Source organism: Ips typographus, linkage group LG15, assembly GCF_016097725.1.
Source record: "Ips typographus isolate SLU linkage group LG15, UJ_Ityp_2.0, whole genome shotgun sequence".
NCBI classification, from domain to species: domain Eukaryota; kingdom Metazoa; phylum Arthropoda; class Insecta; order Coleoptera; family Curculionidae; genus Ips; species Ips typographus.
The window spans coordinates 7211767-7230172 of NC_138436.1; the positions used below are offsets into that span (position 1 = coordinate 7211767).

General features: G+C 39.8%; 1 protein-coding gene and 1 long non-coding RNA gene across 2 annotated transcripts in view; both read right to left on the reverse strand.

The window, feature by feature from the left end:
• The window catches only part of LOC145738457 (uncharacterized), a 404307-nt gene that overhangs the window by 236085 nt on the left and 149816 nt on the right, over positions 1–18406 (reverse strand). The gene's annotated exons all lie outside the window — the stretch shown is intronic.
• On the reverse strand, positions 2593–4041 carry LOC145738230 (uncharacterized). Its single transcript, XM_081993076.1, has 5 exons — positions 3654–4041; positions 3371–3471; positions 3019–3318; positions 2858–2933; positions 2593–2795 (listed from the first exon to the last, which is right to left on the reverse strand). The coding sequence occupies exons 1-5, from the start codon at positions 3742–3744 to the stop codon at positions 2605–2607; spliced, it is 759 nt and encodes a 252-aa protein (XP_081849202.1). The 5' UTR covers positions 3745–4041; the 3' UTR covers positions 2593–2604.

Genomic DNA, 18406 nt, shown 5'->3' on the forward strand with positions numbered 1-18406 from the left:
TATGGTGTCTTTATCATACTCATACAGAATAGGTAAGTCTACAACTTCAATTGTAATAGCAGAAACTTGCCAGGCCATTTGGGACGTTTTGCAATCCGATTTTCTTGCCCCCCCAACTAAGGAAGGGTGGAAGAAAATTGCTTCAGATTTTTCTCATCTATGGAATTTTCCAAACTGTGTTGGAGCCATAGATGGTAAACATGTTGTTGTACAGGTATAAACTACAAATAAAACACTAATATAAAGTAGTAGGATAAACCATTTACAGAATTTTAGTAACAGTGGCAGTAGCTTTTATAATTACAAAGGATCATTTAGCATGGTTCTTATGGCATGCTGTGATGCCCATTACCGCTTTACCCTACTGTCTATAGGATCTGCTGGCAGAGAAAGAACTGCCTTTGGACAGTGTATTATTAGAGATAGATTGCCTTTACCTGATGATGAAGTATTCAATAATTTTCATATGCCACTTTCAGCTGTTTTCGTTGGTAAGAAAGCATTGGCTAATAGATCTAAACACTTCATTTTCTCACTTGCAGAAAATAAAAGAAATATTGTAACATTATTTTATTATAAGGGTACCTGTGCACTCTGGCGTCTTGCTTCCTTATATGTATATTCCCTAATATATGCAATACGGTTTTTCTTAATTTCAGGTGATGCTGCTTTTCCCCTTTTAAAAAATTTAATGCGCCCTTATGGCGGAGCAAATCTCCCTCCTGATCAAACTATTTTAAACTATAGACTTAGCAGAGCTCGAAGGGTAGTGGAAAATGCATTTGGGATTCTTGCTTCTCGCTTTAGAGTATTTAGAAAACCAATATATGCTAGTGAAACTACTGTGGAAAAAATCATTAAAGCATCTTCTGCTCTTCATAATTGGCTTAGACATTGAAAGTAGAACTGGGCTACAAAATTACATGGTTCCAGGGTGCCTATTCTAACTGCATTTCGACTTAGAAATGAATTTCGACGTCGAAATTCATTGATGACGTAGCAATTTCGATGGTTGGTGTGTTTTCTAGGGATTTTTACTTTCTTAGGTTAAGATGAATTTTCGACTAAGTTGGTAATGTTGAGTTGACAGTTGACAGTTGTTTTCATGTTTATTCTGATTTATGAGTTTGCTTTACGTGCTTCCTGAAGACTTTTGATTTTTCTGCATTACCTCGTGTATTAAATTAAGTTTTGAGTATGGCTTTTCAATTCGTGAATTATTTAGTCGTGGAAGATATGGAACGTGAGGAAGAACGCAATCGAATGCGTTTATTCCGACGAACCATAAGAGATGCACAAAATCCATTTTCTATCTCGGAGCAAGAGTTTGTGAAAAACTTTAGATTAAATAAAGAAGCATCTTTGGATATCATAAATATATTAGCTCCTCATATGGAACAAGGGACGCAAAGAAACAGGCTGCCTGTAATGTTAAGAGTAAGTAAAATTTTTTTACAACAGTACTGGAATAATTATCAGATTCATTTTATAGGTGTTAACAGTATTCCATTTTTTGGCTGTTGGAAGCTACCAGAGAAGCGTTGGTACCAACATATTGTCGTGCTTGAGCCAAACAATGGTTAGCCGTTGCATAAATGAGGTGATTAACATTATTATTCGTCGGTTAATGAGGAACTGGATCAAATTTCCTAGTAATGCCAACCAAAGAAATGCCATTAGAGACAAGTAACTATTTCTTTAATATTACAATTAGCAGAGACATAAATTGTTGCTTTATTTAGGTTTCTTAGAGAGCACCAAATGCCTGAAATCATAGGTGTTGTGGATGGTACTCATGTGGCAATTACCATGCCACATGAGAATGAACATGTTTTTGTTAACAGAAAAGGCTATCACAGTCTTAATTGTCAACTCGTAAGTACTAAGAAATACACAAATTTCCATATTACCTTGAAAACTGTTTATGATTTGTAGGTTTGTGATGCAGAACTAAAAATTTTAAACATAGTAGCAAGGTGGCCTGGTAGCACTCATGACGCTTTTATCTGGAGATCCAGTATTGTGGCTCAGATTATGAGAGGAAACTTTGAAAATATTAATGACAACAGCAAAATTATGGGTATGAATACAACATAGTCATATAAAAATAATGATTGTAAAAAATTGGTGATTGCTTTTAGGAGATTCTGGTTATCCCTGTTTACCATGGTTGTTAGTGCCTGTTGCAAATGTTAATTCTCCACAAGAACAAAGGTTTAATCAAACATTCAAAGCATGCAGAAGTACTGTTGAAAGGTGCATAGGGCTTCTCAAAGGCAGGTTTAGATGCTTACTAAAGGATAGAGTCCTTCATTATTCTCCAGAAAAGGCTGCAAGAATCGTAATGGCTTGTTGTGTACTACACAACATTGCCATTCACTACAGGGTAGCAAATCCAGATCCACAATGGGATGAAATAGACATAAGGCAAGGGTTGGTACTTCCACAAGTTCCGGCAGCTGCTGCAGACAATGTCTTACGAAGATTGGGTCAGCAAACCCGGCATTTATATATACAAAGATATTTTGTATAAATTTTTACTTTACCTTTGTTATTTTATAAAAGGTAAAGATTGATAAATAAATACACTGATTTTAGAAATAGCTAATTAGTTTTATTTTTTAAAATCTCAATTAATTCCCTTAGAAGGTTATTGGTTTCCCGATGAATTTCATTTTGTGTATCCAGTCTATGGAGAACACCCTCTATATTTGTGTTGAGTCTCTCAGACTGGCCAGAAAATGTTTGAAAGGCCTGCTGGCTTGTGGTTGCCTTCCTTTTACGCCCTTTCTTTGCTATAAATTAACAGCAAATAGTATAATTTGTTTAATTGGTGTTACACACATTATACACTTACGAGTAAAAGTGGTTGCACCTTCATTCGAAGTGTCATCATAGGAACCAGGTGTATGTGGTTCTGACAATACATCATCCTAGATAAAAAAATAAAAATATAAGAAAGGCATAAAACTTTGTTTCATAAAAATAAGATAAAAAAAGCTCATTTTCTCTACTTACTTGGCTTACAACATCTTCCTCATGAGAGTCTATGGCTGATGAACACTCAGCCATTACTTCATATGAAGGTCCTGCTACTGGCTCAGTGAAGGCTGTTACTGCTGGTAATTCTTCACTATCCAAAGCCAGGCCAGCAGGGACTTCCAGCCCATGGACAGCTTCTTGTGTTAAAAAAGCAACCATCCTCTCTTCAAAGTCGGTTAACTTTTGATTGAATTGGGGACCTCCTCCTGTTGCTTGTTGGTTCCTTCTTATGGCTGCAGCCTTACCCTTCACTTTATTTTTCAAGTCTATCCAGACCTAAATAAAATGTTACTTAAAACATATCAAAAATGAATACAACAAAACTTACTCTTTGCCACTTGGCACTAGTTTTTTTTGGTCCTCCAACAGAGTTTAACTCTGTGGTCAACACTTCCCACAAAGCTGCCCTAATTTTTTTTCCATCAGGACCTAACAAATCAGAATTGTTATTATAATGTTCCATACTTTTGTATATTGAAATCTGTCCACATTTTATTAAATAACATGTTCAACAAAAGGTAAAAACATGTTAAAAATATGAAACACACTTGCAAACATGTTGATAAATAAAAAGTGAGAATATATTAATCATTTATATAGTATTTACATACCTAATAATTTGCTTTTCGCAAAGTCTGGATGTTCTTCCATAAAACATATAATAATTTCTTTTTGTGCCGCTGTTACTTTCACTTCAGACATTTTCGTTTTCTTTTCGAGGTGCACCACGTGAACAACGAATACAACATGGCCAAACCAAAAGCCGAAAGGGTTAAAAAGGTACGCTAAACCCAACAACAAAGGGCCCGAAAATTCAAAATTCTAACCTTCAAATTTTCAACAGAATTACGGTCGACACAATTTCGACGTCGAGATTACAATTTCAACCAGTCTCGAGCAGTTGAAATTAACTTCGACTATCGAAAAACAATGACGTCGTGACTTTAGTTCTACGTCCTCCACCAGAGGGATTTTGTCGCATTTTCGACTGGCGACCGGAGATTTCGACGTCGAAATGCAGTTAGAATAGGCACCCTGATCTTGTTGACAGGGAAGAGAATGGAATCTTGCGACCTGGTCAGTGGCGCAATGAAGGAGCACCTAATGGTTAGTTACAATTTTTTTTATTATCTGTACAATACTAACTTAATAAGTTTATAGATTTTATTAAGTTATCTCAGTTACTAATTATCAGAACTGAATATTCGGTAAGATCATGTTTAGGTAATTTAAATATTGTGATATTAGCAATCAGGAATAAAACAAAAACAAAAACCTAGCCATTGAATTTAAACATGCAAGTTGTATTATTTATTTCTTTAAGTTTTTATTTTTGTTACAGGTTTGATTCCTGTGCCAGGCAACTTTTCAAGAAATTCCACTGATATAGCAAAAGCAAAGAGGAATCATTTAAAAGACTATTTTATGACAGCAGGGCAAGTCCCTTGGCAGTGGAGTAAACTACCAAACTTCCTACACGAGGGCAGCATGCCACCTTTGTGACTTTTTTTTATAATTAAAACAATTTTTACTTTAGAATAGAATTAGCGCATTAAGATGTTTAATTATATTATCGTTGCTCCGGCAGAATACTGATGTAACTGCAAAAAGTATAATTTTTACGATTTAAACATTTTTTTATTCACAAAATAAATAGATACATAAAAATAAATCTATCCTAAATCATTTTTCTCCATTTCATTGGAAATGGCCTTTAAAACGGTCATTTGAACATTTAACCTCCCTCTGGGCGTTAAACAGAGTACTTGCTTAGCAATAGACAAATAAAATAATTCTTCAGCACTTTGTTCTGGAGGAGAAGCTTGCAGATGCTTAATGATTGCTTGCTCCACCTAATCTGGTTGATTGGGTTCAGCAGGCGCTTCTATATAAATGGAAAAATATATCTTATTGATTCACATCACATCTTATTGAACCCCATAAGATAAGATATGGTAACCTAGAAATTTACAAACGTAACCTAAAAAGTACTAATACTGCCAATAAATAAATAATAAAAAAAAACAAAGAAAATTATAAGTGGGTATCATAGAAAAATGGAAGAAATACGGTTCTTAAATATTGTATCAGATCGGGAAAAAGTATTACTTTTGCAACTAGTTATGAAAAGTTCAAAACATTTATTTGTTTTAATGCATTTCCGTAGAAAGGAGCAGTTTATACAAGGTGGTTTGAAAGTGAATATTTGTGTTAAATAACTAGAAAAGATAGTTTTCACCACTATTTGGTCAAAATTAGAAAAAAATTGGTATGAAACACGTTTTGAAAAGGTCTTAAGTGGAACTCATTCAAATTTATTTAGTTTAACATTTCAACTATGTTGTTTCTTTTTTCTTCTCCCAAACGACGGAAGCTTAAATTACTTTCCACTTCTTCAGTCACATCATCAGCATTTATTGTAGTATCATCGGAGATGTGCCATTCGTCACTGTCGCTAATACATAAATTGTGTAAAACACAACAGGCAATAATAAAATTGATCAGCCTATCCACCTCAAAGAAGTCTAAATTGGTTAACTGGCGCCAACGTTGTTTTAGCAATGCAAAAGAATTCTCTATTTTAACCCTAGTAGCACTAAATCGTTTATTGAATTTTATCTGTTGTTCGGTCAAAGTGCCGTAGTCTCTGTAAGGGGTAATCAAATATTGCCTTAAAGGGTAGGCAGAGTCCCCCAAAAGATGATACTCATCTCCACATAAACCTGGCAGTTTTTGGGAAATGAATGACATTGAAAATACCCTGGCATCGTGGATTTTGCTAGGAGTGCCTGTAAATACATCCAAAAATCTTTTATTGGCATCACATATAGTCATGTCGATTCACATAAGTCGATTTAATTTTGCCTGTCGGACAATGAACCGGTATGTAGGTTCCATCTATGCAGCCTAAAACTCCAGGAAAGGCTGCAATCTAAAAAATAACAAAAATAAAAATTTCATTCATTTTGCACCTTAGAACATCATCAGAGTTGATCTTGATCGATTTTGAGAGATAATTAAGAAAACAATTAGACAGATTTTGACCACAAACAAGCCCAAATTCAGTCTTCAATGTAGTCCCAAGTAACATAAATAGCAAATTAGGTAATTAGTTTACCTTAAAAAGTTCTTCAGAGATTTTAATTTTTTCTTCTGGTGTTTCAGGAAATTTTATTACATTTGGGGCCAGGTCATAAAGAAACAACATAATTCGAGTGCATATGGAATGACCGCTAGATGCAGCTATTCCAAAACGGTCAGCTACATCCCTAAGCGCACACTTGTTCCCAGCAAACCTAAAAATGATCATGGAGGTTGCTGGGCTTATAGTTGGAGAACCTCCATGACCTATTGTTGATTTGTATATTTGTGATTCTCCATATTTAGCAGATAATTTTTCAAAAGTACCATGGGTCACTAGAAAGTGCTTTTTAAACTAAAAATTTAAATTTATTGAATAAATAATATTTATATTAGTCACCTACTAGAAATGCAAATTCATAAATCTTATTAACACAGATTTACTAATCTTGCAATCTCTGTAATATCTTGATAAAAACTATTACTTCTTGTCTTTAAATCTGAGAGTCATTTACTTTTACTTACCTGATATAGGAGGATACAGTCACATAAAATAAGTTTTTATAGGTCAAAATATATAATAACGGATGTTAAATGATTAAATAGCATTTAAAGTAGGTAGGCAGGTATTATAAATGGGGTAGGTACCAATATCAGATCACAAAATCGCACCCACATTTACCTGATCATTAGAATAGGCCTTCACAACCTCCACGTAATTGTTAAAGTTAGGTTGGTCTAATTTATCAAATTGTCCCAAGCAAGCTAACCACTCTTCATCCGAGGAATCACTCTCGCTGCTAGATGACGTGTTTAATAAAAAATCTGCAAGTAAAGCCGTTGACACCATTTATATTTATTTGTTTGTTTCTCTAGCCAGAACTGAACTAGAACTATACTAGCAGCACAGTTCTAAAATTTTGCACTAAGTGCTAAAACACCGCACCGAATGCAATCCAGCCGAATTCTCACAGACCGCACTAAATTGGTGCATTTCCGAGACGAACATAAATATTTTCAAAACCAGTGCAGAACTTTGTCAGTCAAACAACCAGCACCGGGCGAGTGTGCTTTCAGTGCAGAATAGTGCGCACTAGTGCCGCCAGTCGAATTTGCTATATGAATTAGTGTGTAGTGTTACAAGTATATTATTTATTTTTACTGCAGCTTACTGATTACTTCTGCTTGCGGAACTAGAACTATGAATCCAGCTTAATGATAGTAACATTAACAAAAATAAAAAGCAATACAGTTTTCATTTTACCTTTAACACAATAATCATCATTGTACACTAACACTTTGTTTTTTGGTAGGTTAGAATATGTCCAAAGTCATAAACACATCTATGCTATCTAATTTAACATAACTTGAAAAGTATTTTGCCCGGTTTCAGGGTTGGCAAGTTTTGGACAGCATGGTTTAAACCATTGGTTTTAACCCGGTTAAAACTGCCCTGGTCAAATTTGTTTTGGAAACTTTAGTGCTCAAAACCAAAAAGTTCAAAATTAAAAAAATACAGGGTCCGGCAACCAAACTTGCTGATTTGAAAGGTGAATAAAACAAAAAAGAAAATAGATATCGTTTTAACTATTTTTTATCAAATTTATACAAAATGGGAAATTAAATATTATTTGGTTTTGAAAATAATATCGGGCAAATGACGCCCGTCATTGTCAATACACTGAGTTAATCGATTTACAAAGTTCTGATATACTTTTTCTAACATAGCGACGGGTATGCCAGCTATTGTTCGACGAATATTTTCCTTTAATTGGGGTATGGTCCTTGGACGATCAGTGTAGACAATGCTTTTCAGATAGCCCCATAAAAAGAAGTCACAGGGGGTTAAATCAGGCGAGCGTGCTGGCCACGTCAGATCGCCTCTTAAGGAGATCAGACGGCCTGGGAAGTTTTCTCGTAAAACACGCATTGCATTCCGCGCTGTGTGCTGTAGCTCCATCTTGCTGAAACCATATTCTAATGTCAATTTCTCCCAGAGTAGGCAGAAAAAAGTTCTCTATCATATTGACATATCGCTCAGAATTCACAGTAACCGCACGCTCGTTCTCCTCAAAGAAATAAGGACCAATGATCCTTTCTCGCGACAAGGCGCACCACACAGAAACACGTTCACTATGAAGAGGTTTCTCGTGAAGTTCTCTCGGATTCTTATTATTCCAATAGCGCATATTTTGTTTATTCACGCACCCAGACAAATGAAAATGTGCCTCATCACTGAAGAACACAAGTGCATCGGAAGGTAAGTTTTCATTCAACGCTTCACAAGCATTTCGTCGAGGAAGAAAATCTCGTACGAAAAGTTTTTGCACTACAGCCAATTTGTATGGATGAAAATGGAGGTCATCATGCAGAATTCGCCTTACCGAACGATCCGAAAGTCGAAGAGCAGCTGCATGCTTATTTGCCGAGCGCCGAGGAGATCGTAAAACTGACTGTCTTACTGCCTCGATGTTCTGTGGTGTTCTTACCGGCCTTGGTAACCCTATTCTTTTTTTCTGAACATTGCCAGTTCTCCTCAAGGTATAATAAGGTGAAATAATCGATTCTCGTCCAGGAACGACACCTCGGGGGGGAATATTGAAGTGTGCCCGAAATGCACGCTGCGCGGCGATGATCGAGTGACCGTTGGAGAAGTAGGCCTCTACGACAAACGCACGTTGCTCCTTCGGCCAATGCATTTTCGCTACTGAAGCTAATATCAAAAAAACTTCCCAACCGACACCTGCTTGTAAGCCTATCCCCACCCATGTCTTACACCCACTCCCTCCATGGCGCCCTGTTCAAATCAGCAAGTTTGGTTGCCGGACCCTGTATATATGTCAAAGTGTTTTAATTATTTTTTAAGAAATGTTTTACCTCAAAATATACAAACATTTGTCCTCAAAATAAAATAGAAATTATTTGAAACAAAAAGAAACATTTAAGCAACAAAAAGCCAACAAATTATAAACCTGCCTATTATACCTACATTCCTACCTTTCAAAATTTTTATCTTGTTTTATTTTTAAATTTAACATTCTATATACAGAAATCAGTTTGTTACATTTTTCTACACCTAATTTATATATTTTTTAATTTTTTATTCTAGGAATACATTTTTTATTTTGGTTTTAACCAGTTTTGACCACTGCCCTGGTCAAAATCAAAGAAAGTGGGCATTTGCACACCACTGCTCAGTTTATACTTTTAAATAAAAAAAATTAATTTGATTTTAATTACATGTAATGCTCGGTTTATACCTCCAAATTAAAAAATTAAATTAAATTTTAATCAGGGTTCAGAGGATATATATCTTGATATTTACAGCTTGATATATATCCGATATATTCGATATTTATATTAATTGAATAAAAACCGGTTTCAGTTATTCAAAGCATCAAAAAATTATTATATTAAGTATCAAGAATATTAAGTAAGCTTTACTGAACGATGACAAAGTTTGGTTTTCTAATTTGTCTGAGATCAGTAAAGCTGTTACTGTTCAAGATGCACGGAAAAGGTACATTTTCTCAACAATGAATCAGTCGAGAAATAGATAGTTTTCAGGGTTGCATAATAAAAAGTTTATTTTTTTTGTATAGAAATAATATAAGTTATTATAAAAGGATTTGTGTTAAAACAAAATATAGCTTAAGTAAGCATAAAACAAAACAATTTTTTTAGTTTTTTAGATTTTTTTATAGCTAGTAGTATAAAAAGATTAAAAATGATATATATCCGATATATATTGTTACGATTTTCCCGTGGGTTCACACAAAGTCAATTTAACTCAACGATTAATAAATTTATTTACACTTCAAAACACTCCGTACAATAATTAACACAGCTACTAAAAAAACACTACTACAATTCCACAATTACTCCGCTATTTAAACTTTACCGCGTTCCCAAATTCACTACTACTACGGTTGACACCGCGTCTTTTATATTCGCAAACCACGTTCTAGAATGACCGCGAAACGCTTCGCGGGTTGCCTTGACCATTCAAGAATTTTCCAGGTAGCGCTTCCTAACTGTGGCCTACTTTAATACGCGCCCGGCCAGATATTGCGGCGCATCGGTTTCATCCCGAGGCGAGCGCTCGTTAAGAAGTATCGAGCATAGTAGGCCCAGACCGTAACACTGCCCCCCTCTTAAAGCTGATCGTCCCGATCCGCTTCATCTAATCCCTGGTATTTCTTGAGTCTGTCCAGATGGACAATTTTCATCTTGCCTTTGGGGCTGCGTTGGACTCTACACGACGTCGTTTAACCTTTTTACCACATTGTAAGGTCCCTCCCAAACAGGTGTTAATTTCGGTGATTTGCCTTTCTTCCTCTGAGGGTTAAACAACCAAACTTTATCATCCTTCTGGAACCCTCCCGAATTGGCCCTCAGATCATAACGAGCTTTCATCTTGTCGCTAGCTAGATTCAAACTTTCCCTGACCAGATCATGGATGTTCAGTAATCTGTCTTGCAACTCGTCAACGTAGTTCTCAATGTTCGTGCTTTGGCCTGTTGGAGATCCGAACACCACATCACATGGAAGTCGCAGTTCTCGACCAAACAGAACTTTAGATGGTGACTGTCCCGTTGAGTTGTGGACTGCTGCTCTATAAGCCATCAAGAAGAGCGGAATATGCTGGTCCCAATCTTTCTGATGCTGATCAACAACCTTTGAGAGATGTTGCTCTATGGTCTTATTAAATCTCTCGACCATGCCATCCGACTGAGGATGAAGCGGCGTTGTTCGGGTCTTCCTAATGCCTAGCAGGTCACAGAGCCTCTGAAAGAGCTTGGACTCAAAGTTTCGTCCTTGATCAGAGTGTAACTCCAACGGCACACCAAATCTACTGAAGACATTTTCGACGAGAATATCAGCGACTGTGCTGGCTTCTTGATTTGGAATCGCAAACACCTCAGGCCATTTGCTAAAGTAATCCATGGCAACAAGAATGTACTTGTTGCCTCTGTTGGTCTCAGGAAAAGGCCCAGCAACGTCTATGGCTAAACGTTCGAACGGCAATCCTACGTTGTACTGCTTCATAGGTCCCCGGGATCTCGTCTGTGGTCCGTGGCTAGCTGCACAAATGGAACATTGTCGACACCATGATTTCACGTCTTGGCAGTAGTTCACCCAGTAAAAGCGTTGCCGGATTTTGTCCAAAGTCTTATTTACTCCCAAATGAGCACCAGTCTTTCCATTGTGCATTTCCTCCAGTACGTGGTCGACCCTTCCTCTGGGAACTACCAGCTGCTTCCTTATCTCTTTTCCATCGGCACTCTCCCAAGCTCTTTTTAGCAAGCCGCCTTCAACCACAAGCGAGTCCCACTGAGCCCAAAGTGCTTTGAACGTCAGGCCTTTGCTAGAGATTTCTTGCCATGTTGGTCTTGGCTCGCTTTGTTCCTTTCTCAACAACAATGGGCCTATGTCGCTGTCTTCTAGTTGATCCTTCCTAATCTCATCGGGACTCCATTCATCATCGGTCTTCAGCTGAACCATTCTGATGGACACAACTCCTTCACGTTGTTCCGCTTTCTGGCAATGTTTGCATTCTTCGGCGCAAGGTCTTCTTGATAGAGCATCTGCGTTATTATGCAGCTTTCCGGGTCGATGCTTGATGTTGAAATTATATTGCTGGAGTTTTTCAAGCCATCTTGCTACTTGTCCTTCCGGTTGTTTCATTCCGAGGAGCCACTTGAGTGCCGCATGGTCAGTCCTTATCAAAAATTCCTGTTCGTACAAGTACTTGTGAAAGTGATCGACTGATTTTACTATTGCCAGTAGCTCTTTTCTCGTTACACAGTAGTTCCGTTCTGCTTTGGTAAGTTTCCTACTGAAGTATTCTATAACATGTTCTTCTCCGTTTTGGATTTGAGACAATACAGCTCCAATACCAGAATTACTGGCATCTGTGTCTAAAATGAACTTTCCTTTTGGTTGTGGATAACTGAGGATGGGACTGGAGCAAAGTGATGCCTTTAACCTTCTGAACGCCTGATCACATTGGGTATTCCAACAGTAGCGTGTTTTGTCCTCAGTAAGTTGATGTAGCGGAGCTGCGATGTTGGCAAATCCTTCCACAAACCGTCTGTAGTAGGTGGCAAGTCCTAGAAAGCTTCTGAGTTCGTGTTTATCCTTTGGTACTGGCCATTCTCTAATTGCTTGGATCTTCTTGTCGTCCGTCTGGATTCCGTCGACCGACACCACATGCCCAAGGAATTCGACTTGCTTTTGGAAGAACCAACACTTTTTGGCGTTCAATCGAAGATGGGCACCACCTATTCTAGCAAATACTTCTTGCAAGTTGTCCAGATGTTCTTCAAAAGTTTTTCCCATCACCATGATATCGTCCAGATAAACCAAGCAAGTCTTCCAGTTAAGGCCACGAAGCACAATTTCCATTAGTCTTTCAAACGTAGCAGGAGCATTACAAAGTCCGAAGGGCATCACATTGAATTGGTACAGCCCATTTCCAGCAGAAAAAGCAGTCTTCTCCTTATCTTGCTCCTCAATGCCAACTTGCCAGTACCCACTCTTCAAATCTAAAGTGGAAAACCAACAGGATCCTGCCAAAGTCGTCAGTGTATCGTCGATACGGGGAAGTGGATAGCTGTCCTTTTTGGTCACGTCATTCAGTTTTCGGTAATCTACACAAAATCTGCTTGATCCATCTTTCTTAGTGACCAGAACAACAGGTGATGACCAAGGGCTGCAGGATTCTTCTATAACTCCGTCGTCAAGCATCCTGTCCACTAATTCTTGCACTTTCTGTTGTTTGGCTATTGGTAGTCTCCTAGGTGGTTGTCGAATCGGTTGTGCATTGCCGATGTTAATTCGGTGTTTTACAATGGTAGTTTTTCCCATATTGTTCGGTGTTCCAAATATGCTACCATGGTCCAAAATCAGTTTCCGAGCCTTCTTCAGTTGTGGTGTTGACAGATGTTTCCAGGTCTTTTCAAGTTCATTTAAGAGCTTGTTTTCCCCCAACTGCTCCTCCTGTTCTGGTAACCCATCGCAATTGGTTATTTTGACTACAGGCTCGAATACCGCAATAATTTCGCCTTTGTTGATTTTTACGTCGTCTGAAAAAATGTTTGCAACTCTTATTGGGACTTCACTTCCTCCATTTACAAGTGATTTCCCAATGAGGCATCTTCCTGGTCGGTCCGGGTTTCGTACAAGTCCAACACAGCTCCCAGAATTCTGCTCCAATTGTCCAATAATTATTTGCTCGGAATTGCCGCTTATTTTTACTGTCTGAGATGCCAAAACATTAATGGGTGACTCACAGCGGTGACTGGTTGACAGGATGAACTCTTCACTTCCAAACCTTAGGATATTTTGCTCGGGATTAAAAGAAAATCCATGTTGACGAATCAGGTCCATTCCCAGAATAAATTCATCTTCAATATCTGCTACTAGCACAGTGTGGTAAAACGTAATCCTTCCAAGGCAAATCTTGACTGTTATTTCTCCTAAAACTTTAGCCGATACTTCTGCGTAAAGGCTTAACTTGACTTTTATCCACAAGGTTTGACCGGATCAAAGATACTGCTGCACCGGTATCCAAAGTAAAAGTAACGTTCATCGCATCCACCTTTCCATCTACGTTCAGGCTTCCCATTGATCTACCCAGGCTTCTGATGGAGATAATTCTGGGGGCTTTGTTTTCGCTAGTCAACATTCGCCCCGTAATGTTGACTAGTGGGAGTTTTCCTGGTCCCTTCTGGATGGTTGTACGTCCCTCGTTGGAGAGCGGGACGGTATCCTTAACTGTGTGGAAAGACCATTTCCTAATGCTGCCACTTGTTGCACTATTTGGCCGACCATTGATTCAATTTTATCTATTGATGTAGCAACATGATCGGCTGGCGGTTCTCTCTCCTCTTGAATAGTCACGGCCCTGATTTTTGGCTTTAAGTTGTTGCACGCAGCTTCAACTTCCAGCGCTCGAATCAGTAATTCGCTGCTGTTGGTCCCTTTGAACATCTTCAGCATTTTCTTTACCTCCGGATCTCGAATCCCATCTACAAAACACTGTGCCACAAGTTCTTCTTGGATTTCATCCGGGACGGCTGGGTAAGCCAGATGCACAAGGCGACGAATTTCGGCCTCAAACTCTTGTAAATTTTCACCAGTTTTCTGCAGTCTTGCCTTTAATTGTGTTTGGTACACTCCTTTCCTATGCTGATCCCCATAACGTCGTTCTAATGCAGCTACTAATGCGTCATAGTTGCTTTGTTGGGCGATAGGCAGAGTCTGTAACAGCTCCAATGCAGGTCCTCGTAATGCCACCACCAGTGCTACAGCCTTTTCCTCGTTACTCCATCTATTTGCATTTGCAGCGGCCTCAAATTGGAGTTGGTACGTTGCCCATGAAGTTTGACCGTCGTATGTGGGAGGCTTGATCTTGTTGAGCCCGTTTCCGGTGATCACTGTAGAGCTGGCTCCTCTGCTGTCAATTTTCTGCTCTAAGTCACGTAACTTTATCTCGACATCATTCTGGATTTTATTAATGTCCTCCCGAACATCGTTCTGAATTTTATTAATGTCCTCCCGAACATCGTCTAATTTTACCTGAACGTCATACTCCATCTTTTTGAGACTATGGGATACATACTCTTGGATTTCTGTTTTGGTCCCCGCTAGACCGTTCAATATTTCTACGTTACGTTTTTCTTGCCGCTCTCTATCTTCTTGACGCATTTCTATATCTTGTTGTAGCATTCTTTCTTGTTGTTGTCGAATCCTTTCTTGTTCTTCCTTCTCTTGTTGTCGAATCCTTTCTTGTTCTTCCTTCTCTTGTTGTCGAATCCTTTCTTGTTCTTCCTTGTCTTGTTGTCGAATCCTTTCTTGTTCTTCCTTCTCTTGTTGTCGAATCCTTTCTTGTTCTTGTCGAATCCTTTCTTGTTCTTCCTTGTCTGGTTGTCGAATCCTTTCTTGTTCTTCCTTCTCTTGTTGTCGAATCTCTTCTTGTTTTCCAAGCATTGCCATAATAGCTGCAAGTTGGGCCTCCATGTTTGCACTTTGACGTCTTGTTATTGGCATAAAATAAATTTAACACACCACTGTTCCGAAAATCTCTAGTCCGGTTCTGAATACAAGTCTTTAACCCGAAGTTTAGTTCCAATTCACGTCGCACTAACGTCTGATCGCACTTCTGACACCAATTGTTACGATTTTCCCGTGGGTTCACACAAAGTCAATTTAACTCAACAATTAATAACTTTATTTACACTTCAAAACACTCCGTACAATAATTAACACAGCTACTACAATTCCACAATTATTCCACTATTTAACTTTACCGCGTTCCCAAATTCACTACTACTGCGGTCGAGACCGCGTCTTTTATATTCGCAAACCACGTTCTAGAATGACCGCGAAACGCTTCGCGGGTTGCCTTGATCATTCAAGAATCTTCCAGGTATGCCGCTTCCTAACTGTGGCCTACTTTAATACGCGCCCGGCCAGATATTGCGGCGCATCGGTTTCATCCCGAGGCGAGCGCTCGTTAAGAAGTATCGAGCATAGTAGGCCCAGACCGTAACAGTATTATACAAATACGATGAAATATCAGTATTAAAATCAATCGAAATTAAAAAACTTTTCGACGTGGCGTTATATCTCAATTTCTCAAAACTACTACCATTTACACGAGCATTTACGTCTGGAAAATTCTGATTTAAAACTTAAAGGTTTGGTGATATCTTCAGGACGTCTTATAACCGTAAAATAATTCATCTTACATTTGTCAAAATTATACGTTCCAGGGACGTCCTGTTTGGGCTGTATCGAATTTGGTCCGATACTTGATATCCAGCAAACGTCTCTTGGATGTCATTACATATAACATCTCACCTGGGACATAAAATGTACATATGTATTATTTTAACAATTAAAAAAACTAAAATTCAACCAAAAAAAGCATTAGTTTTTTTCTGAAACCGTGAAAAAATTTGTAATTTGTGTCTGTTTCTTATTTTTAAACGCTGCATCTTGGGTTTGAACTCCTAACTCCTGCAAGAAGACGATTTGATGTTCAGGAAGCTTTTTTTGTGTTGCCCAAGCAATACACGTATTAAAAGCTGACACTGCATCAGCATCTTTCACTTAAGAGGGAATTTCGGAAATACAATGGTCGGAACTGTCATCGGAATCTTCATCAATTTCTTCAATTATATCAGCTTCAGCTAATTCGTCGCTAACTGCCTTATCATTCACTACCCAAGTTTCAATCTCTTCATTCGTTAAACTCTGGTCAAGTTTCTTACTCAAGTCCCTAATGTCTTCCATGTCATTTTGAATTTCTGTGAGTTCTGTCTCTCTAATTTGTCTGATTAACCGAGCTAGCGGGATGTCGTCTTCTTCATCACTATCACCAATATCTTCTTCTGATATCCCAGTCGGTAGCAGTATTTTACTCCAAGATTTTGTTATTAAGCCAATGCCCACATTTTGCCAGGCCTCATTTAAAGAAAAAACAACGTCCTTCAGAGTTATCTCCTTCAGTGCTTGCGAACACTGCGTACCACGAGATACGTACCGACGAGCGGACGCGTGCCTCTCGGGGGCTGTTAGCACAATCCCTTCTTCCGGGAACCACGGCGTGCAGGGGCAATTCTTGGTAAGGCGGTCCCGGTGTCCACACCTCGAACAGAACAGAATCGGCGGACGCGAGCAGTTGGCCCGGTGATGGCCTTCGCTCCCGCACCTCCAACACAACCCCTTTTTAACAGGCAGGAATAGAGGTATCTCCGCCGGAGGTACGTACGGGGCGGAGTCGGACGCGGCCGGGGAATTCAGTTCCTCGGTCCATACTGCTGGTACCAGCCGCCGCGCTCGGTCGGCAGAGGTTGATGGGGCGATCTTCCAGACCAGCGGCACTTTTAGTGTAACCGGAGAGGGCGGCGCCCTCACCTCAGCGGTCACGTCTTCGTCCATTGCCAACATCAGCTCCAAACAATGATCCTCAGTGGACAATTCCAACACTGGCGAGAGGGACATCCCTAACGGACAAGATTTAAAAACAAAACTAGTAAACATTCCAAACTGTCTGAAAGAACAACAAAACGGTAAAAAAAAAAAAAAATATTCCTGCACTAGACCTCAAAAAAAAAAACGCAAACGGCACGGAAACGTAAATTCTGTGTTTCATTAAGTTCGGACCCGGGGATGAGGGAAAAGAGAGGAACATAAAGCAGCCCAATCCCGGGCGGTAACACCTTTACTTTCTCGAGCTACGGCACGTTGATGTGTATGCGCTGGCCGGTGCTGGTCCGCAGATGTCGCCGAAATCTGCGGGTCCCGGGAACATGTGGCGGGCGCAGCATTCGCAGCTGGGCTACCAACGCTGCCGACCACATCTCTGGGTTGGGCGTGGCGGCGACTTCATCCGCCACCTTTGTCCAGTCCACAACCTCCGCAACCACCGACGGCTCGTCAGCGGTTGGAATTACGGAACAAGCGGATCCCGTGGATGGGACTTCGTTAACTGGGCGGGCCGGTTCGGGAAAGATCTCTTCCGCGTGTTCAACCGCCCACTGCAAACGCCGCAAATTTTCGTTATCGGCTGTAGTATTTAAGGACCCCCGGAAAGGCGGCCGCAAACGGATATCGGAAATTATGCAAATGGAGGGCCGAGACGTTGCCAGAGTGTGATCTGAGCTGGAGGGCAATACAGCTTTCCGTAACGGAGCCCGTAGGGCTTGTGCCTCCCGCTTGATTCGAGCCATTCGGGTTTTGGCAGCGGCGGCGGTTAGGAAACGGGTTTGCTTGACGGACGGTACCGCCTCAGGAGGCACACCATGGGGGGGTTCACCCGGCAATCTTTGGCGGGACTTGGGAATTCGGTTGGTTTCTCCGGTCATCTAAAGCAGACAGGGTTCTGTCGGTCAAGGTACCAAAATCTACTATCATGGTTGAAGAAGAAACGTGGTTTCCGCGGTTACAGTTGACCCGTCTTACTTACGATCGCCCAACCCCTAAACCAGAATCAAGAGAGGCACCGACATGAGCCATCTTGAGGTCCTTGATGTGAACATGTCGCAGGGTTTTACCGGTACGATCTTTAAGATCATAGACCACGGGAGAAACAACTTTGACAACGGTATACGGCCCTGAGTATTTAGGCGCTAGTTTTGAGGCAAAACCTCGGACAGCGGAGGACAGAGGATTTTCCCTGCGGAAAACTTGATCTCCCAGGTGACATCTTCATTCGCGTCGCCGGAGATTGTAGTGGCGGCTCTGAGTGGTGAACGCTCGAATTAGACGGACC